Source organism: Copadichromis virginalis, linkage group LG3, assembly GCF_057382275.1.
Source record: "Copadichromis virginalis isolate Kocher_CV1m ecotype Utaka linkage group LG3, C_Virginalis_male_GT1.1, whole genome shotgun sequence".
Lineage (NCBI taxonomy): Eukaryota > Metazoa > Chordata > Actinopteri > Cichliformes > Cichlidae > Copadichromis > Copadichromis virginalis.
Genome location: NC_140620.1, coordinates 7,402,419 through 7,425,857, shown reverse-complemented (window position 1 = coordinate 7,425,857; position 23,439 = coordinate 7,402,419). Strand labels below are relative to the sequence as shown.

Below are 23,439 nucleotides of genomic sequence, written 5' to 3'. Positions count from 1 at the left end.
ATTTCTCCACTTTTATTGACATTTGAGCAAAAAGTGTCACGTCCAGAATTATTAAACTGTCCTTCTCTGGGAAAACCCAAAGTTGTGGACCAGTCCAAATAGTCCAAGCTGTTCTAAAGTATCCTAATTACCCTGATTAACTGGGAACAGCTGTTTTGACTCACCAGGTGAAAAACATCAGCTCTCTGCAGTGGGTTTGTGGACAGTCATGGTTAAGAGAAGGAGCTCAGTGAGGACCTGCGGCTGCACATTGTGGCTGCTCACAAGTCAGGAAAGGGCTACAAAGCATTATATCTCAATGTTTTAAAGGACCAGCGGCTACAGTGCAAAGTAGTGATGGGCAGATGAAGCCTCATGAAGCACTGAAGCTTTTCATCCAATTGGTTCACCCCAACGCGAAGCTTCTTGAAGCTTCATTTGCTCTATTAGGACACCTACTGGACGTAAAAATATTAGTTGGCATGAATTTGAAGAGTGTGGCATTTTGCACACAGCCTGTAAATATCAACAACAAAAGGAGTGTGTAAAACATCTATATTGTAGTGATGGCAGTATACTGTGTATATTTATTAGTGATGGGCAGATGAAGCCCCATGAAGCACTGAAGCTTTTCATCCAATTGGTTCACCCCAGCGCAAAGCTTCATGAAGCTTTATTTGCTCTAGTAGGACACCTACTGGACGTAAAAATATTAGTTGGCATGAATTTGAAGAGTGTGGCCTTTTGCACACAGCCTGTAAATGTCAACAACAAAAGGAGTGTGTAAAACATGTATATTGTAGTGATGGCAGTATACTGTGTATATTTATAGTGGCAGTATGGGAAATGATTATTTGGAAATGCTTGAAATGGAAATGATCATTTACTGTGAGGTGAGGTGTGGTTGGGGTGTGGACAGTGGTTGTGCTTTTGTAACGTTGAGGTATGGACAGCTACACACTCCTGCCTGTTCACATTTTATTCTGTAAAAACTACATTTTCACTGCTTTTATGACCTTTTTAGTGGGGAGAACATAGCTAGGATTTAATGATTTAACAAATCTTTTGAATCCTTTGTCCTCCACAATGCTAAATGGCTGGGAGTCCTCAATCACCATGCTGACCAGGTCTTCATCTATTTGAGATTTTTCTCCTGAGGAAAGACAATAAAGATAAAGCACAAATATAAATATCACACACGTAACTTATAACAGTTGTATAATATTGTTATATCATTTAGTAACATTACTGCATGCTATATTATCATTGCATTTGATGGCTCACCTGGTCTTGCTCCACGATCGGTGTCCCCCTTATTCTCATGCAAAGCTCTGTAGTGCCTAAGCATGGATGAGGTGTTGCTGTTATATCCCAGCTCCCTGGCACAGAGCAAACACTTCACCTTGTACAAAAGTCAAGACAGCTCAACATAAATTGTATTGCACCATCAGTATCATGAAAATACATCTTCTGTAGAAATACCTTGTTGGGAGGAATAAGATCAAAATGTTCCCACACAGGGGAGGACATCCTCCTCTTCTTAGCTGGCTCCATTCTCTCCTGACTTTCTCTCCTCACTCTCATAAACCTCCAAACTGTCTCCAAACTCTCACTAACCGCAACTCTCCATCAAACACCCACATTTTTGAATGAAGTCTGAGGGGTTTATATCGCTGTCATATCTCGCGGCAAAGTTCGAACCACTTCATGAACCAGTCACGTGGTACAGCCGGGCAGCGAGGCTTCGGACGTCATCATTTTCAGCTCCTCCCATAAATGAAGCAAGCCTCGATACGCGCTTCGCGGAAACGCCCCCTCCATTACTCGACACACGCTTCGAAGCCTCGATACAGAACGTCCCATCACTAGTGCAAAGTATTATTAAAAAGTACAAAATGTTCCGCACTGGAAAATCTCAGAGGACGAGGTCGGAAGCCCAAAGTGACACCTGTGCTGGCCAGGAGGACAGTGAGAGAGGTGAAAAGAATCCAAGGATCACCACCGAGGCCATTCTGGTGAATCTGGGCTCTGCTAGTGGCAATTACTCAAGGCAGACAGCCTTGAGAAACGGTTAGCAGACAACATTAATGTTTTGCAGTGACCCAGCCAGAGTCCTGACTTCAATCCAACTGAGAATCTGTGGAGGGAGCGAAAGATCAGGGTGATGGTAAAAAGACCCTCCAATCTGAAAGATGTGGAGCTCGTTGCTAAAGGTGCATGAGCAAAAATAGCTGTGGAGACGTGCAAAACACTGCTCTGTACTTATAGGAAGCGCTTGATTGCAGTAATACCCAATAAAGGCTTTTCTATTGATTATTGAGAAGGGTATGAATAATTCTGGACTTGATACTTTTTGTTCAAATGTAAGTAAAAGCTGAGATTTTTTTCCACAATGATGCCTCTTGTACATAGTCTTATCTTTTGGGAGACACCTGTGTCATTTCCAGTCAAAAAACAAAACAACATTTTGCTGGTTGAATTAAAATAACTTTAAGTCAAAATTTGCCAGGGCTATGAATAATTATGTGCTTGATTGTACAAATTGGTGTCAAAAAGAAATAACAATTCAGCAAAGCGTCACACAATGTTAATGTAACTTGAATATTTCAAAAAGAATGTAGCCTACTGGAGAAAACACTGCCCCCTGCACGACCGTCAGTCAGAACAACAACACAGCAGGCTCTCTGACTAACTGCGTACTGAGGGAAGGTCAGTGGTCTGTTTTATAGCGCTTCTCTAACCTGAGCACTCAAACACAACTTCATCTAATGTTCACACTTTGATGGATGCATCAGAGAGCAACTTGGGGTTAGTGTCTCGCTCAAGGAGATTTTGGCATGCATATTAAATCTGCCAGAGATTGAACCACCAACCTTCACTCTGATTTTTTGATTTTTTTTTTAAATCCATCAGCCATCATCAAGCTGCTAAATACATTATATTTGGAGTGGCTGTAGAGCAGCAGGTCACCTACTAGCTCTATCTACTGCTCTACAGCCACTCCAAATATGTATTTAGCAGCTTGATGATGGCTGATGGATTTAAAAAAAAAAAAAAAAAAAAAAAAGTCTTTGTAGGAGTCTATAAAGACTCTACATTGTCTACAGATACTCTGTAAAACATTGGAGTGTCACCTCTCTGGTGAGAAAGGAGCCTGAGTTAGTGCGTGAGGTTGAGAGGTACTGGTTATATATAGTCGGTCTACCTCAACGTATACCTTGGGCTCCAGAACCAGTCTCCTGGAGAGGGGCTGGACTTGCTCTTGGTAAGAGGTGGCGGGCTCAGCTGGATAGTTTAGTATCCCCTCGACTTGCTGCCTGTACATTGGAGTTTTTCCTGGTGGACAAAACTGTTTGTTCCCTGCGCCTCCGGGTCGGGAAACAGGTCCTAACTGTCGTCTGCGCCTATGTGCCGAACAACAGTTCAGAGTACCCGGCCTTCTTGGAGTCACTGAGTGGGGTGCTGGAAAGTGCTCCACCTGGGGACTCTTTCATCCTAATGGAAGACTTCAACACTCATGTGGACAACAGCAATGACACCTGGAGGGAAGTGATGTGAACAGCCTGCCAGATGTGAACCGGAGCAGTGTTCTGTTGAGCAGACTTCTGTGTAAAACGCAACAACCACCATGTTTGAACATAGAGGTGTCCATAAGTGCACGTGGCACCAGGACAGCCCAGGCTGATGATTGATTTTGATTTATGATTGCTTATGTTCCTGTTCCTCTGCACAGGTGTTTTTTAAAAAAAAAGAAAAAAAAAAAAAGAAAAAAAATCGCGAGTTTACCAGTTACAAAAGCATGTTTTCCTCTTCCTGTAAAAAAAGGAAAAAATATCATTTCATAGATTTTTCAAGTGTGGAGAAAAAGTGAAAACCAATTAATTGTCATTTAATTTATTACCCATAAAGAAAGTTAATTTAAGACATTTACTGATAATTATCAGGGTGATGAATTTTTCAGGTTGATGTTAGGAAAGCTTGGAGTTTTTGTTAAAAAAAAAAAAAAAAAAAAAAAAAATTAACTCGAAGATATTTTCTTTATATATATATGCTGTATACATGCTATATCAGTGCATCCTATGTTTATTATTGGTCTTGAAGAATACCTGTGACAGAATTTTGTTGTAATATTTTAATTAATGATGTAGATTTTTTGCGGTTGCTCCAACTTTTCTGCATTTAAAGATTATATGAAACATCCTTTAAGCAGTTACCCCCGTTTCTACCAGCAGTCCTAAATGTGGTGAATTCAGACAGGTTAATTTAAGATAGAATATGTGGTTATTTATTTATTCGTGTGTTTTTTGTATTGTGTTATTATTTGATGAACATGTTTGACACCCACATCCTTTCGTGGCATTTTTCTTCTTTCCGTGTTGACTTCTTCTTCTTCTTCTTGCGCTGATGTGGCAGTTTTGTCTAAATGGCGACGTCTGTCGGTCAGACCGTGCAACAGCATCCTTAGCACTGGTAGAAGCCGTGGCGACGTCACTGTTTGCGAACAACAATGCTGCGGGTATAGATGCGACTAAGAGGAAGTGCAAACAACCAAAGCAGAGGAAACCACTGCATGTGAGATCCGCTGATTAGTTTCTTTACACCGTTCGGAGTCCTTAAAGATCCATTACAGCCGCTGGGAGCGGACACTGGAATTACACCGAGCTTTAGTTTCATCCGCATCCCTTGTCTGTATCAGAGGAAACCATCATCTGCGCCCCCCGGTGACCCAGAAACGAAGCAGTCGTGTGACAGATGGAGAAACAGGCCGGAGGTGCCGGCGCTGGGGACGGTGCAGGGGCGAACAGAAAGCCGTGGGGCTCGCCGACTTGCGGCGCGGCAGCCGGTGATACCCTGGACAGGTAAGCAGGCTCGCTAACGAGAAAACGTGACGTCGATGCCCAGCTTGTTACTTATGCTCGTCTCGCTTTCCCACCGAACACCAGCAACATGAAATATTAGTAGTATTTCTTCACACCTTCATCTCGGCATCGAGCCACAGACCAGTGCTTGGGTCAAACTTTCCAACGTGACAAAACACTCATCACGGATGTAGTGTGTTAGCATTTCATCTCAGTGTTATTTGGAACCACAACATACAACACAGTAGCTGACAAAATAATACGGTCACGTGATTAACACAGCATATAGGAAATGCACAGGAATGAGGCGGAATATGGCCACCCAGCCGAGTTACGCATCCGTATCTGCCGCTCAGAGGAAGCGACGTGCAGCGCAGCCACCTGAGGCAGAGATGACGTGGTGACAGAAACGTTACAATGTTGCTCCTGTTAAAACAATGCCGACACTGAAACGTGGGGTTGTGTTGTGCTGGGTAGGAACCATGTTCTTTATGTAGTCTTTATGCTGATGCCTGCTTATCATCCCCCCATTATAGTACTAAAACTGGAGGAAGCGTCACACAGTCGTAACTCCTCCCCCTCAACATTCCAAGACATTCACACCACAAAGCTGCTCCAATCCAGACTGAGTCTGTCAGAGACACTGGCTTATCTTCCGACAAGCTTCATATGATATATTGTTCTCGGCTTGATATTCAGGACTGTCATGGAGACCGACCGTATGTCTCCATCACTCAGACAACCGCTGTCAAAGCTCAGGGACAGGACGTTGTACTGTCTGGCTCAGGAGTGGGAGACAAATCCATACAGCAAAGTATCATCAAATTTTCCATCCAAAAATCAACATTTTATTAAATAAATGAAAAGACTCTGTGAATACTACAAAAGTCTGACTCGGACTGACTGAAGTCACAATGCAGTTTATATCAGAGACAGATTGCATATAATTGGCAACTTCACCCTGTGTAGTTGCAGGCTGGTGTCAGTCTGATGGCCGACTCAGTCCAGCAACATTTCTGGCAGCTTTTAGTGGCAGTGTTGGTTTTCTTAGCAATCATCGTTTGCAGTTGAAATAATATTAGTTATGCATTAATAACATTGTTACTACACAGGGATTCTGCTCTTTGAGCTGGGGGAACGTTCTCATCTGTAACATGTGGTCAGCTGAACATTGTCCTCACTGACAGAGGATGTTTATCTGTTTAACACATGCATCTTACAGTGATGATGTTAAACGTGAATATAGCCGAATATACGTCAGTTCACTGTTTCACTCTGTGTTCAGTCCAACAGGTTCTCACGTAGAATGGTGTAAACAGCTAATAGCAGCCACAATCTCCAGTCAGATCTCAGGATCAGTCCAACCAGACATTGGGAGCAGGGACATCAAGGTAGATAACACACAGCACACACAGACACACACACTGCTGGCAGTGATTCTCATCCGTGTGTATTCTGTAACTAATAGGCTGGGAGAAGACCAGACTTCATGGTAAGTCTCGGAGACGTCTCCATGTGAGCTGCTTTGAGTGTGGGCGCCTAGTTTTGTCTGTTAAGTCCATATGAATGATAAAGTCTGCTGTCATTGTTTAGGGACACTACTGAGCAAGTTATCGACTGCTTCTGTCTGTCAGCGGCCTGCTCTCTGCAACCACCGCTCTGTAGCGAGGCGCATTTTGGCTCATTCATATTGAGTTTTGTCTGTTAGACCTCAGATCAGGCAGAGGTGTAATGTTCTATGTATTGCACATTATATGCAATGTGCTTTATTAACTAGACGATGCTGCTCATATAGATCTGTTATTTAGCAGGGTTTAGCTGTATTGTTTGCAAGTCTAACACATCACACTAGACCTGCAGAGAGAGACCAAACTGTGGCCCCTGGTTGTATAACATTAGATCTTTGCAAACGCTGACGATAAAATATGATAACACCTCACTACATCTTCTACAGCTATTACGTTGCACCTGAGCAATAAGGCTGACCAATATTCAGAGAACTGGAGTTTTCCTTCCCGAAATCCAGATCGGAACCAAACTCTGTGCTTATAGCTGCTGAGAACTGTGAGCTGAACAGTGTTAGTTGTGTTATTTCTTTGAAAAGTTGCATTTCCAGGAACTTATCACAGTCTTGAGAAATGTAACCAGAGTAGCACAGACTTCACTGTCACCACTGTGGTATGTACACTGTCTGTGAAATGACAAATAGCTCCTGAATGTAAAAAGACACCACTCTGTGCACATCTAATGAAATGTGTGTAGTGAATTCACCTCCACTGTGTCAGATCAAACCCTCCGATTTAAGGCTCACTTCATTAGAACAAAGTTAGAAGCGCAGCTTTCCTGCAGCTTGTCTGAACTTGTATCGGCTGTTTGTCACTTGTTGTCTTTGCTTGAATTTTGAAGCTCATTGTTTGGAGGTTGCTTCTGCGCGCTTGTCTATTTGCATCCTTCTGTTATAAACACAGACTGATGTGCCACACATTAAAGATAACCTTTGGGTTGAACCAGAGTGTCACCTTAGTGCTTTCCATTTCATGTCCATGTGGTGTGTTTAACCTCCAGGTGTCCAAGAGGCTGAATCGCAGGGTAAGAGTTGTTGTCCTTTCAACACATTTACAACACAAGTGTACTGCACACACACAGGAGTTTTGTAGCCTGGGATAAAGCAACAGCTGCCTCTTGACTGTGATTCTTGTGATACAGCAAATGTTCAAATTAGACGAATACCTGTAACGGCTTTAGGACGTGCTCTGAATAAATATTGCATGTGATGCAAATTTGAGCAGTTTGTTACTGTGTGACAGTGTGTAACCAAATCAGCCTCCTGCTGCAGACAGACCAGAGCTGCTGCTCCTCTCTGCTCACTGTACTTCCTGTTTTATCCCTCTCTGCTTTTCTTCATCTTTCTTTTTTCATTCTTAATTAAGTATGAAACTGACTCCACTGCAACAGAGAAAGAAACCAACCAGACAAACTGTAGCGCCTCAATAAGAAAATCTAATTAAAGTGGGGGGTTTTTTGTAACTCGATGTTGTTTGATGAGTGGACTGGCTGCAAATCAATTTCCCATTGGGGACATTAAAGTTACCAAACAGTGTTTGCATGTGAAGGCCATCACAGTGGTGGGAGCATCAAGCTGTGGGAATAATTCAGTGTTTCTAGAACTGGGAATCATGCCAGTGGGTGGAAGGAATCCTGAATGGATCTGTGAAGCTTCTGAGCAAACCTAGGTCTGGTTTGTTATAATAACAATAATAATACATTTTATCTATAGGTGCCTTTAAGAGGCTCAAGGTCACCTTACAATAGCACAAGAACAATCGCAACAATACAATATAAAAAACATGGCAAAATAACATTTAGACATAAAGTAAATAAGAAAAACACAAGCATGCAAGTATAGAAGCTGAGCAAGTAAAAATGGACTAAGACAGAGCGGCTGTATGCAATTCTGAATAGATGAGTTTTGAGATGTGATTTAAAAGTGGTTTGTGGTCAGGAAGTTCTGGTGGAAGTGCATCCAAGTGCATCCACCACACAGGCGGAGCAGAGTGGGGTCATTAGGCCTGGGGTTCAAGCTTGACAGGAAGTGCTTCTTGGAGCTCTACCAGGGCCCAAAATGCCTGGAATTATTTAGAAAAAAAAGAGATGCCCAAATACACACCACAGGGTCAAAGGTCACATACTTGTTGTTTTTCAGTGTTTAACAGTTCATACTTTTTGGCTGTTCTAAATCTTTTATTCATGTACATTCTGAGTGCCTCATTCAATATAAATTGTCAAATATTTGTGTTTTTCTCTTATTATCCCTGATAACACTCTTATAGTTTACAGTAGAGCAACACAACTACCAGATGTTGAAAGAAATAGTCGTCCTGACAAAGGGACAAAAACTCTCAGATGATTTTATGACACTTTTACAGCTGAAACAGCAAAATGATTCCAGGCGGCCGGCTTAACATGATCGATGTTATTAAACCCCAACTTGCTCTTTATTGCATCTGTCAGAGGTAAAACGTGATTGGTGAACGAGGGATGCTTTGAGTGCTCACGTAGACTAGAAAAGCACTAACGAACGAGTCCACATTAGCATCAGGGGAGCTAATATTTTTGACTCTGGTAGGTTTTGTGAAATTAATTTGCTTCTATGTGAAAGGGGACATAGTGTGCACATCCATCATATAAACCTCAGATGTTTGGGAACCCTGTTAAAAACTCCCTGCTGTTTAACAACACTTGGGAAACTTGACAAACCTACTTTAAACATTTTTCATAGACGGCCCAATAATTCTGTGCTCATCTGTTTCACACGAGCTAGACTTTGTTTTGTACTGCCCTCTCAAAGGGAGTGATGCACTTGTGTCGTCACATCTTCAAACACATAACATCTTTCAGTCTATAAGCGTGTCCTTTTACTATATAATCTCTCTCTGTCTCTTTGTCTCACTGTCTTCATGCTGGCTTTTCCCTGCAGCAGGATTCACAGGATGAAGGGCTTTGTTACCATGGAGACATTGACTCTGAGCATCCTTCCAGTGCTTTGGCAAGTCTGTCTCTTACTTTTCTTCAGTTTTCTTGCTCCTCGCTCTGTTGGTCTGCCTGCTTCATCCTTTCCGTTCACTCTTCTTTCCCTTAGTGCTGCTGCGCTATCCTGGCAAAATGACATGTACAACAGTCAGGGAGGGTCTTATAAAAGATGTTACTGATTTGTATTCTTGGAAATGTAGAATGTGTGTGGTAGCCAGGTCCTGATTAAGAATCAGACAAAACATTAAAACCAGTATTGTTGAACAATCATATGACCCCCTATGAGCAAGCACGACAGCAAGGCGACAGTGGGAAGGAAAAACCTCCGGCAGAAAAGGATTATTGTTCTAACACTGATGAGTTTATTTTGCAACAGTAGCAAAATACCTCTTCATTACAGGCTTGATAACGATGTGTCTGCAAGTACTAGCTAACATAAAACAGGTGTGTAGTGGTCCCACTGAGTGATCTGTGATCTTTGCAGACCCTCCCAGGTCTGAGATACGGAGCACAGGTCAAAATGTTCCAGAACCAGGTTCCTCTGCTCCCTGGAGAGACCATCCAAACTACAGGTACCTTCATTCTTCCTAGTCTCTATGTGTATTGTCCAGTCATACAAATACACCTGTGTAATCGGCGCTTTTCTTTTCCTACAGTCAAGGATGTGATGTACATTTGTCCATTCAGCGGTCTGGTTACTGGGACTTTGACCATCACAGACTACAAGCTGTACTTCATCAGTGTGGAAAAGGTCTGCTCGATTATTAGAAGTGCTGTAGCGCGCTCCATCTGTACCAGTGTGTTCATGTTAGTGTGTCCATTCAGGACTCTCCCTTCATTCTGGATGTGAACCTGGGAGTCATCAGCAGGATCGAATCCATCAGTGTTCCCAACCAAGGAGAGAACAACAAGGGACTGGAGCTGGTCTGCAAGGTACCGCTTTAATACACAAGCAGTCACACAAATGCATGATTATATGTGTTAAAACACGTCATCTAACATCTTATAGGCATTTTTAGTTAACAGCAATAAAAGAAAAACCCAGAAAATGTGCAAATGTCTTATTTTGGCGAGTCTGCTGATTGAGCAGTTTCCTGCTTCATGCTTCAGGACATGAGGAGTCCCAGGTTTGCCTATAAGATGGAGGAGAGCCAGCCGGACGTGGTGGAGGTGCTGACCAAACATGCCTTTCCTCTGTCCCACAGTCTGGTCAGTTTAATTCTCTTGTCCTGTATTTACTGCTTTTAACTGACGTGTCACTCAGATCTGCCTCACAACATACAGTGACAGATAGCAGACGCAAGCACCAACATACAAAATGATAAAGAGGAGCAAAGGTTGGAGGATAGTGAGGAGTTTGACAGTTAGCTGTAGAAGGCTTTTGGTTAGTCCCATAAGGCAAACTGGTCGTGAGTGAGGGCGGTTATAGTAAAAACTACTGTTTGTCACATCTGCATGACTAATTCTGTAACTGTGACTTCCTCGGGCAGCCCTTGTTTGCCTTCCTGTACAAAGAGCAGTTTCCTGTGGATGGCTGGAAGGTGTATGACCCAGCAGCAGAATACAGACGTCAGGTAACTCCACGGGCGCCGTTACTCTACGACTGACATGTTGCCAGTTAACCTCATTTGTTGCAAAATGTTTCTCTGTTTCTTTTTTAATAGCACTTACTTTTCCAGCATCCTGAACATTTTATGTGTGAACAAGTTACGTGTGTATCAGATTTGTTTTCTACATTATCCAGACTTTGTTTCTTTCCTCTGCTTGCATGTCTTTTGTCAGGGGCTTCCTAATGAGAGCTGGACCATCAGTAAGATAAACAGCACCTACGAGCTATGTGACACGTATCCTTCCGTCCTGGTCATCCCCACCAACATCACAGATGAAGACATCAAACGAGTGGCTGTGTTCAGAGCCAAGCACCGTATACCGGTCAGTCTGAGCACAGATCTGAGGCTTTGCTCTTTATCTCAGAGTAGAACGGGAGGCAGAGCCTTCAGGCTCCCAGCTCCCAGTTTGGATTCGAGGGACAGACAGCGTCTCTACTTTTAAGATTAAAGATATAGTTAGGGCTGGATTAGCTGACCCTAAACCTCCCTGATGTTACGCTGCAATAGGCTGCTGCAAGCTTCCCGCGATGTTCGCAGGTTCACTGGCTGATGACTTGTCAGTTAGCCATACATCTTGCTTTGTAACTTTAGTATTTATGGGAACACACATAATGAATGTTAGTTTAGATTGTGTCCGAGCTGTTTCCTCATGCTGTGCTCAGTGTGTTTGGCTCGCTTGAACTGGTCTTGCTCTTCCGGCTTGCAGGTCTTGTCCTGGATCCACCCGGAGTCTCAGGCCACCATTGTACGCTGTAGCCAGCCGCTAGTTGGGCCGTCAGACCGTCGCTGTAAAGAAGACGAACGCTTTCTCCAAATCATCATGGACGCCAACGCTCAGTCCCACAAGCTCACCATCTTTGATGCCCGACAGAGCAGCGTGGCCATCACCAACAAGGTGCAACACAGAGCGTTTTAACCACGCTGCTATAGAGACATGCTTCTTCATCACTGCTCACCCTTACATCACTTATTAACACGGAAATCTCTCTTTTTCTTTTGGACTCCTCCGCTGCCTCCATCACATGCAGGGAAAGGATGGAGGGTATGAAAGCGAGAGTTTCTACCCCAATATAGAGCTAAACTTCCTGGAAATTCCAAACATTCATGTGATGAGGGAGTCTCTCAGGAAGATGAAGGATGTCGTTTATCCTACCATAGACGAAGCCCACTGGCACTCCTTTATTGACCAGACGCACTGGCTGGAGTACATACGGGTAAACTACACAAACGCACGCCAGCCACATAAAAGAAGGAACAAGCTGTTTCCTTATGCAAAGAATAGATCTTAACCACACGGCCCTGCTGTGTTTAGCTGTTATTAGCAGGAGCAGCAAAGGTAGCTGATAAGCTGGAGTCTGGGAAGACGTCGGTGGTGGTTCACTGCAGCGACGGCTGGGACAGGACAGCCCAGCTTACCTCTCTGGCCATGCTGATGCTGGACAGTTACTATCGCACACTGAGAGGCTTCCAGGTTACACACACCAAGTACACACTCCAGACCTCATCTTTGCATGTAGTAACGTACTAAACATATATATGCTTGTGTTTGCAGGTTTTAGTGGAGAAGGAGTGGATTAGTTTTGGACACAAGTTTGCTGCTGTAAGAGTCTGCTACATATAATATTTGTTGCTTTGCTTTATATCACTATTTTTTACATAACAACATAATAATCTGGCATCAACATGCAGTCATTTACATAGTTACCTGGAATGAAGTACATTCACGGGCCTTTGCTTTTCATGTAGACGCTCCAGTGTCGCTGCATATGTAAACAAGTTAGAGGTGCTGTAATGCAGTGATGCATTTGCTTCACATGCAGAGATTCCGAGTCCAGGAGGAGAAATACTTACGAGAAGATCTGTCATAAAAATCTGCACCATATTAAATATGCATGCCTTGTTATTAAGGAAGCAGCCAGAAGAAGCTTTTAGTTGTATATGAGAAAGCAAATGATACGACTCAACATCAGGCATTCTTTACCTCGCCAGCTCCACAGTTAGAAGTCTGTCAGATAGTTTGCAAAATTAATTAATAATACTAATTAATAATTTGAAAATAGGGCAGGAAACTGAACGGCAAATGCAGAGCAAAGGAAAAATTGATATGTTTTATATTTTAGATTCCATCCTTTGCTTTGTTGGCAGCGCTGCAAACCCTCGGCCTTCTCTCAGTGAGCTTCATGATGGGGTCACCTGACGTGTTTCCCCTCACAGGTGAGCCTGTCAGGGCTCATTTGCTGAATTTCTTGCCTTCTTAATGAGGTTGGGACCATCAGGTGTGTTGTGCAGCAGTCAGGTTGGTGCACAGCTGGCAGCCATATTTGACGACTGTTAAAATTCATATTATGGCAAGAACCAATCAGCTGAGAGAAACAACAGCCTGTCATTACTTTAAGAACTGAAGGTCAGTCAGGCTGTAAAACTGCTAAAACTTTGAATGTGTCCCCAAGTGCTGTCACAAAAACCATCAAGACCATGATGAGACTGTCTCACATGAGGACGCCCCAGGAAAGGAAGAGCAGGAGTCCCCTCTGCTGCTGAGGATACATTCATCCGAGTCACCAGCCTCAGAAATCACAAGTTAACAGCAGCTCAGATCAGAGCCCAGATAGATGCACACAGAGCTCCAGTAGCAGACACATCTCTACATGTTCAGAGGAGACTGTGTGAATCAGGCCTTTATGGTCAAACAGCTGCTGAGAAACACAAGGAGTGGACATTAGACCAGAGGACATCTGTGCTTTGGTCTGATGGGTCCAAATCTGAGATCTTTGGTTCCACCTGCCGTGTCTTTGTGCGATGCAGAAATGAAGGCAAAAGGACCAACAAGTGCTCAGCATCTCTGGGAACTCCTTCAAGACTGTTGGAAACCGTTTCAGGAGACGACCTCATGAAGCTCATGGCGAGAACGCCAAGAGTGAGCAAAGCAGGACTCAAAGCAAAGGCTGTTTGGAAGAATCTGAAATATCAAACATGTTCTGAGTTATTTCACACTTTTTTGTTATTACAGAATTTCATGTGTTCATTCATAGTTCTGATGCCTTCAGTGAGAATCTACAGTGTAAACACTCGTGAAAATAAAGGAACAACATCCATACTTTTGACTGGTTGTATATTTCTGTGTAAAGGCTCAGAAATGATGCAGGAGTCTAGTTTCATATTAAACATATCAGATGTAAGAAATATGAAGATTTGAAACGACGTCAGGCAGGCTGAACAAATGCTTATAACTACTTTTCCCCCCTGTGTTAAAGCGCGTGGGCCACGGTGATGAGAACCATGCTAACTCAGAGCGCTCGCCTCTGTTCGTCCAGTTTATCGACTGCGTCTGGCAGATGACTCGACAGGTCGGTCCTGGACTCCGGCTTCAACAGCACATCGTGTTCGTTTCTTGATTCCAGTATGTCTTTGTGTGTACGTATTTACATCATTTCTCTGACTCGTTCTGAACGCAGTTCCCAGCAGCCTTTGAGTTCAATGAGCTCTTCCTGATCACCGTGCTGGACCATCTGTACAGCTGTCTGTTTGGTACATTCCTCTACAGCAGTGAACAGGAGCGGGCCAACCAGGTATGTTCGTGTCCTGATGCAACAGGGTCATAGAAGCTGTTTCAGCTGAAAGTCTAACTTTGTTTTGTGCAGGAGGTTCCAGCCAAGACTGTGTCTCTCTGGTCGTACATCAACAGGTACGTTAATGACCTCGCTGGTTATGTTAAGCGTGAGTGGACAAGATTACTGAAAGGTTTTGACTGGTTGATGCTGTTACCTGACAGCCAGCCCGAGGACTTCACCAACCCCTTCTACGTGGACTATGAGAACCACGTTCTCTACCCGATGGTTTCGCCCAGACACCTGGAGCTTTGGACCAGTTACTATGCCCGCTGGAACCCACGCATGAGGCCACAGGTACGCTGGTGGTAGCTGGTGAAGGAGTCTGGTTAGGGCTGAGATGTTCACCACAGATAAATGTTACCAGAAAACAACAGGTAACAGAAACAAGATCTACAAGAAAGCTCTCGTGATGGATTTAGTCATCCATCCATCTCCTTGTCAGGGTTGCGGGCTGATCAATTATTGATTCATGTACTAACAGGAACCGAGCAACAGAGACCGTATGGTTACATTGTGACCTTGGTTCTCTGAGTAAGAATCTCTGGAGAGTGGAGATGGATATGATGGAGAACTAATGTCTAAGTTCTATATTTCACTGTTTTACTCTTTGGTGCAGTTGTGGATATTATTTTTGTGGCTCAGCTGCAGGGGAGGGTGGAGCAGTGGGTTCAGGGGAAGCTGAGCCACACAGCTGCTCTCAGTCACCTGGTCATGCTGGGACACAGGACACGGGACCTGATGAGAGAAGGGAAGATAAAATTTTGATCAAATAATCCCAGACGAAGGAGCTTATTTTTTATAATACAGAGAAGAAAACATCTTCTTTTCTATTCAGTTCTGGCTGCTTATCTCCTGATGGTGTTGGAGTTCACTCACAAACAGCAGACACTCAGACAGAGCTCACAGTAAGAGTCTCAGCTGTGCCGAGCTGAGTCTACTGAGGACTGCTGGAGAAAGACTGTAGCTCCTCACGCTGTGATTGTGTTTCAGGTACCAGTGCACCAGACTCTGAAGGATCTGCTGATCCTGAGAGCAGAGCTCCAGAGAAGGGTGGAGGAGCTGCAAAGAGAGGCTTCATCCCACTCCCTGTCGTCCTCCTCGGACCACTCCCCGACACACACCGCAGGAACCCCGCTGCACACGGCTGTCTGACAGGGACGGCCACACATGACTGCTTTTATGTGTTTTAACAAAGTTACACCAAAATACTAATTGACTGATATTTTTATCAACATTTCCATTTGAGAAAAATAAAATAACTCCTCGAGATATTTGTAAAATTAAAAAGCATTTAGAAAATGTTTTAAACTAGACCTAACTGAAGCGTCCTGTTAACTATATTTATATTATTTTTATTGCACTTCACAAGAGCATGGATTTTTTCTACTGTTCAACCAAAGCATGTTAGAAAACATGTTAATATAAAGTGATTTGGGTTCATTTTCTTGTTGCACTCTGTGGATGTTGCACCAGTTCAACCTTAAAACTAATTATGTGAATGCAAAGCATGAAAAATAAAAAGTTATTCTTATTCAGAGTTTAAGGCTCTATGTGCAGATTTTTATATGATGTGTTGTTGTTTTAGGGCTCTGCTACTCTGACGAGTCACATGCACTGCTGAACACGCTCCAGCTGGTAATGTTTATTGATTTGTAATGAAGACAGTTATGAACGGAAACTGTAAAATTATTAAACTCTAAAGAAGATAACAGCTACAGCTGTTTTATTTTCCAGCTCTACCAGACAGTTCATGGACCAGATCTATTCTCTGCTTACAAACACAGGGACCAACGTGGGTCTGCATGCAGAGACTGCTGTGTTTCCTTTTTATTTTTTACAAACACCAACTTCTTTTTTGTCTTAAATAAACTATTTTTGTCTTCTGTGTTTCTGTTGCGTCTCTGTGAAACAACACGTCCCTGGTCACATCCTTCAAAACGTGTTTTTTTTTCACTGTATAAAATTGCACTAACTGCTTGCAATGCATGCCCCTCATGTATGACTGTATGCATGTTCATGCTGCTCTGTTTTCTCAGTTTGCTTCAGAATCAGTGTTAGAACCTGGCAAATAAGAATTTTTATTCATATTTCATTCTTATATGGAACACAATATGTGTCATTATGAAGGCCTTAAATGCACAGGGTGCAGTGGGTCTGCCACCCTGTGTAGCTTCACACACTCCTGACAAACTGATGTTGCAGAAACATTATACACAGCAGCTTAAGAATAAAACAAAACACGACAGACAGCAGCTGTTAATTGGATCATAATTGATTGCTTTTGTATCATTATCGTTCTTATTTACACATTTAAATACAACAGCAACGCTGAGCAGAGTCCTGTACAGAAATACAAAATAGTATCAAATAACTTGTACTGTATGAAAAGCCAGTGAATACAAATGTGTTTTTAGATGAGATTTGAAAAGACTGACAGTAGGAGCCTGTCTGATGTGTAGGGGTACATTTAGGGGCTACGAACCCTTGATGGCCTCTGTGAACCAGCCTCGACCTTGGTGCGGCTAAAAGCAACAAATCATTTGATCTAAGAGATCTAGAGGGCGCATAAGGCTGCAAGAGGTCAGATAAATACCCAGGAGCGTGTCCATTCAGTGCTTTGTAAGTTGACAATAGTATTTTAAAATCAATTCTGAAGTGAACGGCGAGCATCAGGGAAATATGTTCACGTCTTTTAGTTCGTGTCAGAAGACGAGCTGCAGCGTTTTCGACCAATTGGAGTCTTGCGAGGCAGGTCCGACTAACTCCAACATATAAGGAGTTATAACTCATTCACTGCCAGCCATTTTCAAATCAGGTAACTCCCCACTGCCAGGGTTTTTGAGCATTTTTACTCATTTTGAAGAGCCACAGAAAACTGTGTGTTATGATCATATAAACGCTGAACCTACCAAAATGAAGAACAGACTCTCTTCTTTCATCCAAAAAAAAAAGCTTGTTTCTACCATTTTCCATTCTTTAGTAATCAGCTGTAGAAGAGAGGTGGGTTCCACCAAAAATGCCTGTTTTGACCAAAAAAAGGGAGAAAACGAGCTTTTTGTGAAAAATACATTTCAAGCAGAAAAGTGCCTTTGACACTAATATTTCTTGCTTTGTGACACCTCTAACATATAAAATAGTTTTTCACTTCTATAAAACAGAAATAACACTGAGAAAGGTTATGTTTTATCAAAACAATTTATTTACAAATATATGAAAAAATAACATGTACATAGTGAAACATTTATTCACAATGAATAATTCACTTTTGCGTGGTAATCATTATAACACTTTCCGGGATGCAAGGGCACACAACAAGACTTGCACCACATTTTTGTCATTACATACCATGAATGCAAGTCTGATATTCACTGACAAGCTGCCCGAGGTTGTATTCTAGCCCCTCCCATTGAAAAACGTAATTGACGTCTATAGACGTCAATGGCAGTGAATGAGATAATAGTTCAGCTGGGATGTAATAAAAGCTTGGATTGCCCGTTCAAAGACTTTAAAAGACAAAAATGAACTTGCCTTAGATATAAGCCTCAGTTTGAAAAAAAAAAAAACCCGCTGTACAACTGAGCTAATCTGTTTTTCAATTTTTGTCAACTATAACCCCCAAATATTTAACGTTCGACTTCATAAAAGGTTCAAGACTGTGCAGGTTAAAATGATAAGTGCTGCCACTTGGTCCAAACATTTCAGTTTTGTTCTCATTAAAGTTGAGGAAGTTTGAGGAAATCCAGATGTTAGTCTCCAAAAGTTTATTCTGTTCATCTGGACGTTTTCAGAAACGTTTCCTCATCATCCAGGTGACTTCTTCAGTCTCAGCTGTCTGCAGGTTTCCCCAAATCTTATAAACAGGACATTTGCATAATGACTGAAACCAGCCCAGTGAAGGAACAATGGGCTGGGAGGTCACCTTCATCATAATTATGCAAATTCTCATGACCATTGATCAACAACCACTGATCAAAGACCCCTGATCAATGGCCATGAGTACCATTGACAGAGAGTTGGGGAAACGTTTCTCCCACTGAAAACGTCCAGATGAACAGAATCAACTTTTGGAGATTTACTTACCTGGATGATTGAGAATGCATCAAGACATCCAGGCGTTAACTTCACGGAGACATTGAAGTAAGGGTTCTAGTGGAGCAGGACAGCCTCGCTTCACTTGACAGTAGATCTGAGTGTAATCGGTGTATGAATGGAAACAAATGTTATATTTCCTAAAATTTAGACCTAGAGGCAGCATATAAATAGAGAATAAAATTGGCCCCAGCATAGATCCCTGAGGAGCACCACAAGTAAGGGGAGCTAAAGGGAAACATAAAATCTCAGAAGCTCACAGAGAAAGTCCTGTCAAGCAGGTATGACCTGAACCAATCTAATGCTCCAATTGCGAGATCAAGATGCTTTGGCCAACAGTATCAAGCCGGTTGAAGCCGGTTTATCTTATTGATAAAAAACTGCAAGAACCTTTTGCAAGTTCTGAGGAACTATTAATACGAAAAGCTGGAGAAATATTCAGAGCAGAGTCAGTAACTGCTCTGTTTCTCTCTTTTTTGGTACTAAAGAAATTCCTTTTATATATTTAATCTTAAACCTGTGCAAGTACAACTTAATTCCAGCTGGGTCATCACCATGACAGCGTTAAGATGTTTTAGATTAATTTGTGTTTGTAATTGAAAAAACAAACAAACCACATTTGATTTTTTTCCATCACTACAGTCCCGATAAAAGTTTAAACCACTTCAAAAATGGCAAAAAATGGTTGGATCTCAATAAGGTTCCACGTAGAGCTTTAACATGCAACAAGAAGAAATGAGAGTGAGACAAAACATTTTGTTGAGCATGCAATTTATTGAAAACAACGCTTAAACTGAAAACGGCTGTTTTACAGCTGATCAAAGGTTTAAGACCATGTCAATGGAAAATTGTACTTAGTAGTCAGTATAGTCTTTTAATGATATAAGTTTGCATATGGTAGAATGCTGCATGTAATCATTTGTGTTTAGAAGTATACAGTTGGTGGCATATTGAAAGAATGTCTCATCCTAGGAGGTCTGTAACATTCCAGGGTGTTCTGGTGTTCACCCCCACATCCTAGGAGCATGAGAGGTCGTACCTTGTGTTATTGTGTTACAGTAAGATTAACGTAGCTATGTCAGTTTTAGTCTAAGTGCCTTTTTTACATATAGATGAAGTGTTGGATTTTCCAGACCAGCAGGTTAAGGGAAGTCGTTTATGGGGTCACACTCTGACACACACACACACACACACACACACACACACACACACACACACACACACACACACACACACACACAATCAGAATGAGAATCAGAGAGACTTTATTTATCTCCAAGGGGCAATTAACCAGGAAGGCGTAGTAAAAAGTCATCATGATGGGTGTGCTGACTCCAAAGCAGTTGAGTTTCCTAAGGAAGTTTAGCCGTTGGTTTCATTTTACATTCACCGATTTTCTCTAAGCTTAAGTTCACACAGCAGAGAAATTTGTGTCTGACTCAGTGACTGCAAGGTGCTGCGCAGGTCCTGTGGCTGCAACCCAAAAGCATCCCTATCAGGCGTCCTGTGCTAATACGCCATGTTTGGTTTTGGCCTTTGGTCTTGTGTTTGTTTAGATGCAACTTTGCAAACCTAAGCTGTACTGCCATATCATTGTTAGAGAGGAGGAAAGCTTTCCAACAAGCAGCACTGCATGGTCTAGGATTCATCTGCTGGGACGGCCACTGCTGCACTGTGTTGAATCCTCCAGAGCAACAAATGACCAAAACTTCTGTTTTTAAAAAGATGCTCACACTCGCTGATCCATTTATTAGTTACTGTGAAGTCCGACCACAGCAGGACTCTGAGGACTGGACCCTCACACGTCTGTACTTTGTGCTTCTACCCAGCTTTACATTGATGTGCTAACTTTAGCTACCAAACACAGTGATGTAGAGATGTGACTCTACAGTGAGGTTAGAATATACAAACAGCTGGTGAGAGTCCTGTTTACAGACAGAACCACAGAGAAAAACATAACCTGGTGGAGTTCCTGTGTCGCTCTGTTAGCTCCTCAACACAGAGCAACATGAACGTTACGACGCACCTCGTACTGCTCTGATTTAACTGTGAGCTGAGGCACCAGAGCCAAAAGCTCAGCGATGGCTTGAACCACCTCTGGCTGTGAGTGACAGCTGAGCTCAGGCCAAACAGTTCTCCATGCTGAGATAATATCCACCACCTGAGAAAGAAAGATTTGTTTTAAGACCAGAACTTTGGAAAAGATTCAAAAGTTATGATCCAGAAAAATGATGATTCCTGAATTTAAAGAGACAAATGGAGACAGACGAGGTACCTCTGCTCGACACAGCTCCTGTAGTCCCTGCAGGACGAGAACAGCCGGGGTTACCAGGTCTGGTCTGTTGCACTGTTTTAAAGTGAGTGAAATGGCAGCCACCATGTCCCCTGCATGCTGGTAAGGCCTGGTTAACACACACATCAGCGTGAACAAAGTGGGAAATGTGTTTCTTCTAATTTTGTTACCATTTTTATTTTTAAAAAAAGCATTAAAAGTGCCAGGACACGTGTAAGTAAGTAAATGCCAAACACAGCTTCTTATCATTGCAAACTCTTATGGCTGCAAATGTTTTACAATAAAAGCAAACGTAAGCATTTGTGAAAACAACAAAACAGCTCAATGATTTGTTAAATTTGTACTGTAGCATCCATCCAGAGGGTTTCCCAGGTTTTCACTAATGCTGCTAAAAAAGCTGCATGTACATGTTAGCAGGTGTAACAGGCCCCGGGAGGATGGACAGTGTGCACCAGCTGGTTAGAACAAAGGAAATAATCAAATAAAATCATCGTTTTATTTCATCAACACACATAAAGGCCAGTTCACAAAAACTGACAAGCATTAGCTAACAGCTAACATGTAAAGGACGTGTGCAGGAGCCTGGATGCAGTTTGTGGAGTTTATATGATCAACATAGTTTTTGGGCTAAAGGTTAAAACTATAAAGTTATGGCTCACTTGCTTAGAGTTGTATTATATGGGAAGCAGTGCTTACAGACTGACATAGTTTGATTTCTTTTGCTTCAAATGTATGCTTTTATTTTGATAGTCTGGCAGAGACCGGAAGTTAGCTGCCTCTCAGTCTCTCTGTTTGAACTGAACTTTGTAAGACTTTGATCCTTCTGGATTCAGGCACGTGTAGCTGCTCTGGACATTTGTACGGAAATATTTAAAACTGGACTCCTGCTGATTTTTGGAGAAACAGGGACTCAGTGGAGCGTCGAGCTGAGGCTTCATTCACTGCAAAGCTACAAAGTGCATTCATTTATCTTAACAAGCAAAGTTGATGTGATGTGACTGAAAACACACATATTTCTATTTTTCTGAACTTTCATCAGCTTGCTGAGCAGAAACATCTATGAAGAGTCCAGTCAGTGATTATTACTCATTAGAAGGGAAGATGAAGAATCCTGGTGTTGGAAGCTCACACTGTCTGCACTGTGCATGCAAAGTCCACTGAATGAATGAACCAGTGAATGTAGGAAGTGCCCACTGTTTCTGTAAGTATGGGAGGACCCACCTCTCTCTGCAGATGTCCCTGACACAGGCGGCCCTGGCCAGGATCTGCTCCCACTGGGCGTCCCTCCCCAGCACCACCCTGCTGTCCTGCTGGCTCATTAGACGCTGCAGCTCTGGGTAGACCCGGTCCTTACAGACATGACCAAAGCAGCACACAATCAAAGACAAACAGAAGCTTTGAACACATGAATATGACATTTATAGTAATGCGTTATTATTGCAAACCTCCACAGAGCGGTCATGAGGCGCAGTCCCACTGCTCTCAGCTTGGGGGAGCCGGCCAGCATGTGCAGACTGTGCAGCACGATCGGGAAGCAAAGCTGGAATATTACAGCACATATGATCAGAGCCAAGTTTACAAGAGAAACACACGGTTACAGCTGAAGAAGTCAGATGTTAGACGATGACTGCTGGTTTGGAGAGTCCAGCTCACTGACAGAGTGCTTTATACTACAGAGCACTGCATCTATCCCACACAGAGGCTGCTGTGGTGGAGTCCAATCCCAGCTCCTACAAACAGGGTACAAGAACCACTGTCTGTGTTCACACAGAGAAAACTGTGTGGAAGACGTGGGAATTTCTCTTTGTTCCTTTGTCAAAGTGCTAAACATCGAGAGGGGAACATTTCAGTTATGTGCACAAACTGATTTACCAACATTTGCAACACACAGTGCCCTGCTAATGGTGCTAATATTGCGACCTCCACACTAACCTAGAAGGGTCTGGCTGCAGCCACCGGGGAGCTCCACAGTAACCGGAAACACGTGACCTCCATGGTAGGCATAGCTGGACTGGCCATCGGGCATACCGGGCATTTGCCCGGTGGGCCGCTAGCGATTTTTTGTTTTTATGGGCCGATGGATTTTTTTCTTTTTTTAGGAAGGGTATATATAATGAAAGGTGTTGGATTGGCCAATTGGTCATGATCGACTCTGGGCTGGACCAATTACAGCCGAGGAGGCCGGATGGACCCTCCCCCTTGTTTAGCAATCACGTGATTTTCGCGCATTGCATGCCGGGAACTCGTGGCAAAACAATCCAAGTACTGCATCAAATGCAAGCATTTGCAGCACCGCAAAACGTTCATTCTCCGGTTCCAATACCTTCTTGTTTTTTCTTTGCCACACAAAAAAGGAATGTACAAAACAAAAGGAGAACAATGCTGGTCCGTACAAAGACAGACTCAGACAGACAAAGAAAAGATACGAGGAAAAAATCAAAGGAGTGAAAGGGTCAGACCCTTACGAG

The 23,439-nt window shown here is 42.8% G+C and overlaps 2 protein-coding genes and 1 long non-coding RNA gene across 11 annotated transcripts; 1 reads left to right on the top strand and 2 right to left on the bottom strand.

Moving 5' to 3' along the window:
- Nucleotides 1-1,052: 1,052 nt before the first annotated feature.
- LOC146712526 (uncharacterized) lies at nt 1,053-1,785 on the bottom strand. The gene is made up of 3 exons (XR_014919259.1): nt 1,462-1,785; nt 1,264-1,381; nt 1,053-1,132 (listed from the first exon to the last, which is right to left on the bottom strand). It is a non-coding gene; the product is annotated as an uncharacterized LOC146712526 (long non-coding RNA).
- Nucleotides 1,786-4,436: 2,651 nt separating this feature from the next.
- On the top strand, nt 4,437-16,126 carry LOC146712525 (phosphatidylinositol-3-phosphate phosphatase MTMR1-like). 9 transcript variants are annotated; one of them, XM_085442824.1, is made up of 20 exons: nt 4,437-4,838; nt 6,124-6,229; nt 6,307-6,330; nt 7,404-7,427; nt 9,319-9,384; nt 9,853-9,940; nt 10,025-10,119; nt 10,194-10,301; nt 10,479-10,577; nt 10,859-10,942; nt 11,151-11,300; nt 11,685-11,873; nt 12,007-12,192; nt 12,291-12,449; nt 12,531-12,578; nt 14,233-14,325; nt 14,434-14,547; nt 14,620-14,663; nt 14,751-14,883; nt 15,580-16,126. In XM_085442824.1, the coding sequence occupies exons 1-20, from the start codon at nt 4,732-4,734 to the stop codon at nt 15,739-15,741; spliced, it is 2,079 nt and encodes a 692-aa protein (XP_085298950.1). In that variant the 5' UTR covers nt 4,437-4,731; the 3' UTR covers nt 15,742-16,126. The 9 variants fall into 9 exon arrangements, with proteins under 9 accessions (XP_085298950.1, XP_085298942.1, XP_085298969.1 ...); XM_085442816.1 differs by having other exon boundaries at nt 9,316-9,384; XM_085442843.1 differs by lacking the exon at nt 6,307-6,330 and having other exon boundaries at nt 9,316-9,384.
- Nucleotides 16,127-19,981: 3,855 nt separating this feature from the next.
- On the bottom strand, nt 19,982-22,396 carry LOC146712524 (focadhesin-like). Its single transcript, XM_085452635.1, has 3 exons — nt 22,193-22,396; nt 20,954-21,080; nt 19,982-20,839 (listed from the first exon to the last, which is right to left on the bottom strand). Exons 1-3 carry the CDS (start codon nt 22,387-22,389, stop codon nt 20,672-20,674), a joined length of 492 nt encoding a protein of 163 aa, XP_085308761.1. The 5' UTR covers nt 22,390-22,396; the 3' UTR covers nt 19,982-20,671.
- Nucleotides 22,397-23,439: the final 1,043 nt, after the last annotated feature.